The sequence below is a fragment of the Prunus avium genome, chromosome 6 (genome assembly GCF_965620075.1).
Source record: "Prunus avium chromosome 6, drPruAviu1.hap1.1, whole genome shotgun sequence".
Lineage (NCBI taxonomy): Eukaryota > Viridiplantae > Streptophyta > Magnoliopsida > Rosales > Rosaceae > Prunus > Prunus avium.
Genome location: NC_142289.1, coordinates 7,389,603 through 7,400,279, shown reverse-complemented (window position 1 = coordinate 7,400,279; position 10,677 = coordinate 7,389,603). Strand labels below are relative to the sequence as shown.

General features: G+C 39.4%; 2 protein-coding genes across 2 annotated transcripts; both read left to right on the top strand.

The window, feature by feature from the left end:
• The first annotated feature begins 1,433 nt into the window (after positions 1-1,433).
• On the top strand, positions 1,434-8,783 carry LOC110760993 (ATP binding microtubule motor family protein). The gene is made up of 24 exons (XM_088255300.1): positions 1,434-1,675; positions 1,931-2,119; positions 2,748-2,877; positions 2,973-3,128; positions 3,218-3,555; positions 3,636-3,774; positions 4,038-4,135; positions 4,240-4,396; positions 4,490-4,559; positions 4,658-4,734; positions 4,891-4,944; positions 5,041-5,121; positions 5,245-5,356; positions 5,450-5,536; positions 6,174-6,349; positions 6,439-6,600; positions 6,682-6,789; positions 6,874-7,032; positions 7,109-7,192; positions 7,290-7,495; positions 7,721-7,822; positions 7,922-8,031; positions 8,123-8,274; positions 8,382-8,783. The coding sequence occupies exons 2-24, from the start codon at positions 1,953-1,955 to the stop codon at positions 8,562-8,564; spliced, it is 3,108 nt and encodes a 1,035-aa protein (XP_088111426.1). The 5' UTR covers positions 1,434-1,675; positions 1,931-1,952; the 3' UTR covers positions 8,565-8,783.
• A 686-nt stretch (positions 8,784-9,469) lies between these two features.
• LOC110761011 (C2H2-type zinc finger family protein) lies at positions 9,470-10,206 on the top strand. Its single transcript, XM_021963387.2, has one exon. It carries the CDS (start codon positions 9,544-9,546, stop codon positions 10,096-10,098), a length of 555 nt encoding a protein of 184 aa, XP_021819079.2. The 5' UTR covers positions 9,470-9,543; the 3' UTR covers positions 10,099-10,206.
• The last annotated feature ends 471 nt before the right edge of the window (positions 10,207-10,677 follow it).

The window sequence follows — 10,677 nt, the reverse complement described above, 5'->3', positions numbered from 1 at the left end:
CACGTGTCACGCATGCATGGGAGAGACCAAACGTCAGTTGCAACGCTTCCAATCCTCGGAGACGCTTCAACTTCCCGAACGTGGCCGATCTAGCCACCTTCGAGCACAACTCCACTAACCAACGCCAGGCGCACATTGATGAGTTCTCACTCACCTCTCGTGCCGAACGGCAGGCGCACATTGATGAGTTCTCACTCACCTCTCGTGCCGAACGGCAGGCGCACATTGATGAGTTCTCACTCACCTCTCGTGCCTAACGGCAGGCGCACATTGATGAGTTCTCACTCACCTCTCGTGCCGAACGGCAGGCGCACATTGATGAGTTCTCACTCACCTCTCGTGCCGAACGGCAGCCGCATATTCATGAGTTTTCACTCGCCCCTTTGCAACAACCGGCACATCATGCCGTCTCCTATCCAAGCTCACTCCCTTGGGCACTTGGGGGACTACATACCACCATCGGCAATTATGGGACCATTGTGTCCGGGTCAGAATGCCGAATACACATTCAAGTCCCCAACCGAGAAGCTTCTCAATCGGCAACTTGGGGGACTACTGTTTGTACCATATCTGACCCTCCACTCGTACAACGACACGTGGATCTCATAAACTCGCCCAAGCACCCAAGGCCTCGGACAATCGGCATAGGCTACTGATGATATTGTCTCAAAGCAGCAAAAGATCATTACAGGGCCCAACACAGCCTACAATCGGTATCCCCTACCGATTCTGCAGAATCAACCTCGAAGCACCCGCCTGAAATATCTAAGGACTCGTGTCAACCTCACAGGGCCCTCCCACGAGTCCCACATCGGAAATGAACACCACAAGCATACTAAATGCCCTCTATAAGTATGCCCCTCCCACTACAATACAGGGGTAAGACTTTTCAGCTTGACTTTTATACTACTATATAGTCAACAGCAAGAGCTCTTAAAAACAATCTTACTCGAGCATCGGAGGGTCTTAGGCTGGTTCCACACCGGTTCCATAGACTTTACGAGTTTCGCTTATCTTCTATTCAGGATCAGCATCCAAGGACAGGAAGAATCGGCATCCAACACCCAATCGATCTCTTGATCGTCCATCCCACTTGTAAGTTGCACTCATCTCTATCTATTCAAGATTTAGTGCCAACAAATGTGAATAAGATTTTATAGTTCAATCTTCTTCTTTTTTCTTTTTTAAAGAAATCAAATGTAATTCGATTTAGAGTTAAAATCATCAATGTTTAGCAGTTCATGAAGGAAGGAAGTTATCTTAAATGCTATCATTTTCTGTACCCAAAAAAAAATGCTATCATTTTCAAATTTACCCAAGCGCGACTCAGGCTACGCGCCTCATTTGAATTTTCACGACCGACCCCACCACATTTGAAAAACGCATAGATTTCTGTCTGGCCCCAACGGCCACTTCCCTCCCTATACAAAAACCCACGGTAGCCGTTGGAGAATCAGACCACCACTTTCTTCCTCATTTCAAAATCACGATTCGATCTTTCCCTAGAACCCTAAAAAAAACAACCTTTATTTCGCTGAAAGAGGAAGACGAAAGAAAGCTTTCTTTTTCCTTGCTCTCATTTCAATTACCGAACCCTACTTCTCTGGTTGTGAATTTAAGGCAGATATATCCTTAATTGAATTGGGCTTCATCAGGCTATACATAAATTACAGAGGTATTTTCTTATCTTCTTCGGGTCCCAAATCACTGGTATATCTAATGCACGGATTTCATTACCAAAGATGCATGTTAGAGTTTTTTTTTCTGGTTATGGTGATTAGGGTCCTTTTCTGGATGTAAATTGAGTTAATTGATCGGCACGAAATGTTTCGACATTGTTGGTCAGGGCTTTAGGGGTTTGTCATTCTGTGGTTGATATGATTTATAATATACATGGTGATGAACATGAACTGTGTTGATGTTTGCTTAGGTTTGAAAGAGAAAAAAAAGTTATGTCAGTCACCCCTGATCAGTCTAAGAAAGTTGGGGTGGGGGTGTCACCGTCCCCATCTCCTTTCCTTACACCTTGTCCCGAAAGGCGGCGCAGAACACTTGAGTGGAATCCAAATCGTCAGGACAAGGATAAAGAGGTTAATGTGCAAGTTCTGCTTAGATGCAGGTGAGTTTTATGTAATCTCCTCATTTGTTAAATAAAATCAAATAAAGTTTTGCTGGTCTGTGGATTTTTGTGGCCTTCTCAGTTTATGCTTCAATTTCTGACTTGAAATCTCAATCATTTGGTGAGTTTCATTGGGATGTTAGTTAGTCCTCACCCAAATATTGCTATCCCAACTTAATGTTGCCAACATTATGGGTGAACTGTATGGGCTGGGATTTGGATGAGAATCATAGTGAAGTTTACTTTGTTCGGCATTGAATTTGAGATATTTAACAAGCATTAGATTATACTTATGCCAACTGCTGCTTTCCCAACTTCTTTGTACTTGCACTTACGACTGTAGAAAATTATTCTACTTCTCGTTTAATTGTTGACAAAATTTTCAACAGCTGGACCGTAGAAATGTTTCTTTACACAGTCTTCATGTCATTGAAGTTGTGTAGCTTCGAATTGTGTTTTATTTTTTGACATAGATTTGTAGTGTAACATTATTATGCCAGATGGATTTATCGTTTGCTTAATTTTAATTCAAAAAATTTATCTTTAGTTCTAAACTTTTGTGTGTAAGATCATTCTTGTGTACATCTGATTAATTATCCCGTTGGTTTATTGTTGATTTTGATTTCAGGCCTCTAAGTGATGATGAGCAAAGGTTGAACGTCCAGAAGGTGATATCCTGTAATGAACACAAAAGAGAAGTCACTGTTTTGCAAAGTCTAAATAACAAGCAAGTCGATAGAGTTTTCACTTTTGACAGGGTATGCTTCAATCTCCGTTGTGATAATATTACTTCATAATACAATCTTATGATGATCAACACGTCAAAGTTATCTTATTTATTTTAATTTGCTAGGTTTTTGGGCCAAAATCACAGCAAAAATCAATATATGACCAAGCAATTTCCCCAATAGTTAATGAAGTTCTCGACGGATTCAACTGCACTGTCTTTGCATATGGGCAGACAGGCACTGGTAAAACTTATACAATGGAAGGTGGGATGAGAAATAAGGTACAGATTGATCATCTAGTCATCCACTTGCTTTGACTGGCAATTTAAAATATCTTCTCTCCTCATTGTACACATAACATTTCTTGTAGAGTGGCAATTTGCCTGCTGAGGCTGGTGTTATTCCACGGGCTGTTCGACACATTTTTGAGACACTTGAAGCACAAAATGCTGACTACAGTGTGAAAGTAACGTTCTTAGAAATATATAATGAAGAAATAACTGATTTACTAGCGCCTGATGATAATCCAAGAACTGCAGAAGACAGGCAAAGGAAATCTATTTCCCTGATGGAGGATGGAAAGGGTTGTGTGATAGTAAGAGGCCTTGAAGAAGAAGCTGTGTATAATGTAAATGAAATTTATACTGTCTTGGAAAGAGGGTCTGCCAAAAGGCGTACAGCAGACACTCTGTTGAACAAGCGCAGCAGGTATTTTTTCCTCAGTTACTAGCAATATGTTGACTCTAGAAGACCATTTATCAATTTTTGTCCCTTTTTCTTGTTTGCAGTCGCTCTCATTCTGTCTTTTCCATTACTGTCCATATAAAAGAAGCAACAGTTGGTGATGAGGAGCTAATAAAATGTGGCAAAATTAATCTTGTCGATCTGGCAGGATCAGAAAACATATCTCGTTCAGGTGCACGAGAGGTATTATTATAAATTTTCTTGTCTTAAAGCTTGCTGTCTGGGCAAACATGATCTAGTTATTTAAATTGCAGCCATAATTGTGTTTTATAAAATTTAGGTTCTTCATGTTGTATTAGTTCTGTCCAGTAGTACAATGGTTGATCTAGTTTACATTTCAAAGAAATGACAGCCCGTACTTGGCTTCTAAATGAGTTTAACAGTTTCCTAACTTCAAAACTAAACTTTATATCAGAGATTGATGAAACTTGTGTTTAAAACTGTAGGGACGTGCAAGAGAAGCGGGGGAGATAAATAAGAGCTTGCTCACACTGGGCCGTGTCATAAATGCACTAGTGGAACATTCCACTCACATACCTTACAGGTACATACTGATATGTAATGTCTCTTTGTTACAATATTTGGCAGTTCACTATCTTCCTTTCTATTTTCTGTATGTTTATTCAACTGTGCCGACTCTATCTTCAGGGACAGTAAGCTTACAAGACTTTTAAGAGATTCTTTGGGAGGCAAAACAAAAACCTGCATCATTGCCACAATTTCTCCAACTGCTCAGTGCATGGAAGAAACCCTAAGCACACTGGATTATGCCTGTCGTGCCAAGAACATTAAAAACAAACCTGAGGTTTGTTTGGATTATTATTTTTGCCTCCTTTTTTATTTCTCCGAATGTATTTCTTTACGATGATGATGATGTTGATGAAGCTTATTCTTGCAGGCAAACCAGAAAATGTCAAAGGCTGTGCTGCTCAGGGATTTGTATTCAGAGATTGAGAGAATGAAAGAAGGTTGGATGGCACACTTGGATTGGTGTTTAATTTTATTTTAATCTGTTTAACTTGGATTGGTGTTTAATTTTCTTTAATCTGTTTAAAAACGAATGCAGAGGTTCGGGCAGCACGGGAAAAGAATGGTGTTTATATTCCGCGTGAAAGATTTGTCCAGGAGGAAGCTGAAAAAAAGGTAAATATTGCTTGCCAGCTTTCTTGTTTTAGCATGACAATATTCAACTATATATGAGGACCTCAAACTAGGTGAACACAAACAGATAATAAATGTTGCCTGTTTTGCATTTGTACTGATGTAGCTTAATCTGTTTAAAACCTGGAAACCCTGCAGGCCAGGATTGAGAAAATAGAGCAATTGGAAAATGATCTCAACCTCACAGAAAAGGTACATTTTCTTGCTCATTGGTTAATATCTCTGCTATGATATTCATGTCATCAAACTCACTTATATTCATGTCATCAAACTCACTTCTTCTTGCAGCAAGCGGAGAGTTTTCGTGAGCTCTATCTCAGCGAACAAGAACAGAAACTGGATTTACAAAGTGAGCTGAAGGCATGCAAGGTATGCATGGACTTAGCATTATTGCCGTAGTCTTTTCAGTGTATGCATGGACTTAGCATTATTGCCGTAGTCTTTTCAGTGTATGCATGCATCTTATTAGGAATTCAATTTTGTCTTTCTCAGATAAGTCTGGAAACTAGTAACAAGGCACTGCTTGATCTTCAAGAGAAATACCAGGTAGCAATCACAACCTTAAAAGAGAAGGAGCTTATTATCTCCAAAATGCTATTCTCAGGTAAGACAGACAATTGAGATATTGTTGAGAAAATTTTGTCCCTCTTTCTTAATATTTGAGTTATTGGTGACAAATGTCTTGCTCATATAACAGAAAATCTTTTAATTGGACGTGCAAAGGAGTTACGAACTGATTTGCAGAATGCATCAGAGGAAATGAATTCCCTATATGAAAAATTAGGTAAGATAAATTAACTTCAGTATGCAAGCTCATAAGCATCCCTCATACAGAAAAGTATTGTGTCCTGCATATTTAGTAATTGGTAAAAAAATTAATGGTTATGAAGGAAGTTGAGGTTCCACCCCAAAACCAATTGGCAATGAGGGGAGTAGCCCAACTCCTTATAAACCCAGGCTTGGTCCCTTAACTTTTCAATGTGGGACAAATACTCTCAACACGCACCCGCACGTGTGGCGAACTTTCAAGCCTAACACGTGAACACATATTGGGTGACGTGTGGGAGCACGTGTGGCCGTTAGGTCCAACACGTGAAGCCTTGCTCTGATACCATGAAGGAAGTTGAGGTTCCACCCCAAAACCAATTGGCAATGAGGGGAGTAGCCCAACTCCTTATAAACCCAGGCTTGGTCCCTTAACTTTTCAATGTGGGACAAATACTCTCAACAGGTTATTATTCTATTATTTGTTTACATCTTCTGGCTGGACGTTAAGACAAGAAAGCTAAAGTATCCTTTCAAATAGGCAAGGAGAAATATAGAAAAGAATAACAGACAACAAAAGATGATGAAGATGAAGGGAAATGAAAGTGTTTAGAGACCTAGGCATTATCATATCTAGTGCTTTTTGCTCTCTGCAGATCAGAAGGACAGAATGGAAGCTGAAAATCAGAGCTTGGTTTTAACATTTGGTTCTCAGCTTGATCGGGGTTTGAAAGATCTCCATAAGACCATCCTAGGGTCTGTTTCTCAACAGCAGAACCAACTAAGATGCATGGAGGAACATGTTCACTCATACCTTGCGAGTAAATGTGATGTAAGGGAGATTTTGTTATGTCATGCAATATGCTATGCTTGCCTTGGTTTTACTGGTTATTTGTTTGTTAACGCTATTATTATTAACAGGCAGCACAGGTACTGGATTCAAAGATTAAGAAGATAACAGAGACATACAGTTCTGGAGTATCAGCCTTGAAGGAGCTAGCCAACATGCTGAAAACGAAAGCATCATCTGACCTGGAGCAGATAAATGCTAAGGTGTTATCACAGACAGTGGCCGTTGAGAAGGTAATGGTCTCAATTTCCCTTACCATTCATAGAATGCCCTCAATTTAATAGCTGACTGTTGTACAATGTTTGTCTTTGTAGTTTCTTGTAACTGCAGTTATGGAAGCCAATGAGGTCATCCAAGATATCCAGTACTCTCTTGATGAGCAGAAACAGCTGTTGGCTTTCTCCACTCGACAACAAGAGGAGGTAGGTTTGTAGTTTTTATTTTCATACTTGTTATAATGTGCACTTGAAAAGATTAAGATTCTTAATATTTGAGTACAACTTTAGGTGTTGCAACGAAGTTTGATTTCCACACAAGTAATTTCAAAGGCCACTGGGAACTTTTTTGATGACCTTCATGACCGTGCTTGTCAAGTCATGAGAAGTCTTGAAGAAAGCCAAATCCAACGAGTCCACCAATTAGTGAATTTTGAGAAGATGTTTAAGGTAAGTGCACCCTACAGGTGAATTTCAGAACTAGGTATAATAAATGCTGATGAGCTTTCGTTGCCTTAAAAAACAGGAAGAAGCTGCTAAAGAGGAAAAACAGGCTATGGAAAAAATTGCAGTAATATTAGCAACTTTGACATCTAAGAAAGCTTCAATTGTAAGTATTTTCTCTTCTTCTTTTTTTTTTTTTTGTCACTGGAATTAGAATAGTTTGTCGGTATTGTTTAACTGACATTTAGACAAATAAATATTAGGTGTCAAAGGCATCAACCAACATCCAGGACACAAGTAAACAAGATAATACCAGGTTGCAAAAGGAGATGTTTGTCATCCAACAAGTGGCAACGGATGCTGGGAAGGAGTTGAGCGAATATTTTGGAAAGGTGGAAAGTAACTTCATGACAGACACATTCTCAGCAGCTGAGTCTCATGCAATCATGGAAAACTGCCTCCAAGAGTGGTAAGTTTATTCATTTTCTTCTCAAATTTTATCTATTTAATCTTTCAAAAGGATCAATATAAACACAGGAATACACATAAACCTGAATTAAATCTAGAAAAGATGCAGTTATATCCTCGATTTGTATAAGAAAAGCCACAGTATTCTAGTATTGCAGCTGCAGTGGGGTTGTCCCTTATGAATATGTCTCTTCATATAACTTTTTACTTCCTATGGTATATGCAGCTCAGAGAGCGTGGGCAATTCTAGGAAACAGTGGGAAAAGGCCCAGTCAGCCATAAACACCCTTAATCAGAACAGTGTTGCAAAGATTGAAGCTACTGTGAAGTGAGTTTCCATTCCTTGACTCATCAATCAAAACTTCTAGTCTTTGTTTGTTCTACCCTTCTAATGCTCTATTGAAATTTCCTTTCCTTGCTTCAACAGGGAAAATATATCTGCAAACCATTCTGCACATGAAGAGTTTGTTTCCACATCTTCCCACGTGGATGCAGATTTCAATGCCATAGCCTCTGACGCGTTGTCATGCGTTAATGGTAATTTGAATTTACTTGTGCAATGAAGTAATTCACTCCCTATGGATAATCCACTCTTCTAATGCCTAACTGGTGATTTAAAAACTTGCAGCTTCACTAATGCTGGACCACGAAAAGACAAAGGAAATAGACTCCATGGCAACCTTGTGCTTGGATCAACTCAAATCAGTGCAAGATAAGCATGGTGAAGGTGTATCAACTATACGAAATGAAGCAGAAAAGCGCCTTGTAAAAGATTATCTGGTATGTTGCCCTTCTGAGATGGAAATATGGAAAAGATTATGTTAGTATAGGGTCAACTTCATTGCATAAAGCCTAATATCATTGCTGTTTGGTATGGTGATGAACAGGTTGATAAGCATAGTGGTGGAACTAAAAAACGAGTTATAGCTGTCCCCACCGTGGAATCTATTGAGGAGATGAGAAGCTCCATTGAAGTCACAGAAGACTGTATTTCTGACAACAAATCGAAACGGAGCCAAATGGAAAGCAAGACCCCAGGTCCTAGAACTCCTTTTGCAGATGTCAACTGATGTTGGATGATGCTCCATTTCGAAATTTCAAGGCATGCTCATCAACTGATGAGCTATGAACACTGCTAGTTCATCTATTTTCTACGATTGAAAAGTCCGATGATGCGCGATGGAAATGTCTAATGTTCCCCCATTTGCTTCCCAGAAGTTAAGAATAATATTGTAATATTTTGTAGTTGCCAACTTGCCATAAATGAAAACAATTACAAGTTTCTCCAACTCCTCTACAATTTGTCTCCAACGCCTCTAACTGATCAAATTTAGAATGTTGAAAAACACCAGAAAGATGAAAGCTGCTCAAATTATGCCTTCAGTGTGTCCCCACACGTTGAGGCATGTTCCTTGCATCTGCTGCTCATAGATAGGTTAGTGGTGCCGTTGAGGTGCCGTTGAGGACATTTAGGTGCACCAGTAATTCAGTTATATTTTCTTCGACTTTGTTTGGCAAGACTGGACTATTCATCATCCTTCATGCTGAAGACATTTAGGTGATTCTCTGTGTGCTTTCCAACAAAAGTGCTTTTTTCTGACTTCAATGTCTGAACAATCTGAAATACCTTGGAAGCTGCAAAGGAGATTCCTTTTTGCAGCTTCCTTCAAACTTCGTAGTTCATAGACATAGCCTCCACTGATGACCCGCTGCAACAGTTTTACAACTGGTCTTATAACCAAAGACTGGTCAACGCTCACCACGTGCTCGTATATCTAAATTCACTTTGTTTTCTTCATTACAAAAGGATTGGTCTCCAAGTCAAAGAAAAAAAAACAAGGGGTCAAACCCTTGAGTACCCAAAAAGCCAATGAAACGCACTACACTCTTGGGTTTCCTTAACGCGGATTAGAGGGCAATACGTCATTTCCTAACTCACACCAAACCCCTATAAATACAACACAACTGAAGCCTTCTTCCATATCAAAAACTACACTTTGTTTTTGGTTTGAGACATTTGACCAGCTTGTACGTTGCTTTTGCTTAGCCATGAAGAGAATGAGAGAAGATGAAGTAGGGTTAGGGATGAAGGGTTTGGACATGGAAAAGTTCCTCATGCTACTCTCATGTGGCATGGAGACCAAGTTTAGAAATTGTTCATCTCCAAACGATGTGTTTGAGTGCAAAACTTGCAACCGAAAATTCCCATCGTTCCAAGCTCTTGGTGGCCACAGAGCAAGCCACAAGAGGCCGAGAACATCAATGGATCATGATCAACAAAGTGAGACAAGAAAAGGAAGCAATTTGATGGCAACGAAGAACAAGCCGAAAGCGCACCAGTGCCCCATTTGTGGCCTAGAGTTTGGCATGGGACAGGCTCTGGGTGGCCATATGAGGAGGCACAGAGCTTCCAACATGAACCTGGGATTTTCTTCTAAAGTTCCTGATGAGGTTGTTGTCGCTTCGAAGATTCCGGTGCTGAAAAGGTCGAGTAGCAAGAGGATTATGTGCTTGGAGATGGACTTGAACTTGACGCCATTGGAGAATGACTTGAAGTTATTGTTCGGGAAGATGGCTCCAAAAGTTGATGCTTTTGTTTCATAATTTTTTATGTACATGTCACACCATTGTATTCTTTTTATTATTCTTTCGTTAATTTATATCATGTACAATGTTATTAATTGAATTAATAGATACGATTCTTTTTAATTACTTATTGGGTTCTCATTGGTGATATCGTTTGATGGAGAATTGTATGGAATAAGAAAGGTTCGCTTATGTTGTGCGGAGAAAACTAGCGTTGATCAAAGCAAAATAAATTAAACAATTCTGTTAAAAGAAACTAAAAAAATGGGCAACTTGTTCTTCCAACAGCTTGAAAAAGTTTTTTTCAAAGGAAATTTAGGGTAGGAATATGGAACATTTATGCAACTACGTACTTTGGTTAAATTGGACTAGTACTTGGTCCATTTGGGAGTGCTTTAGAAGGACTAAAAACGTTTATAACAGTGTTTGGCAAAAAAGTTTAGAAGTGTCTTTCAGTCATAGAAGCGCTTTCTGGAGAAGACCCTGCCATGTGTTTCTTCATGAAACACTCCCAAATGCTTTTTCAAGAAGCACTTCGATTTTTTATGAAAATTTCAACCTTTTTATAATAAAATCTCTTTTGTTAGAAGCGCTTAT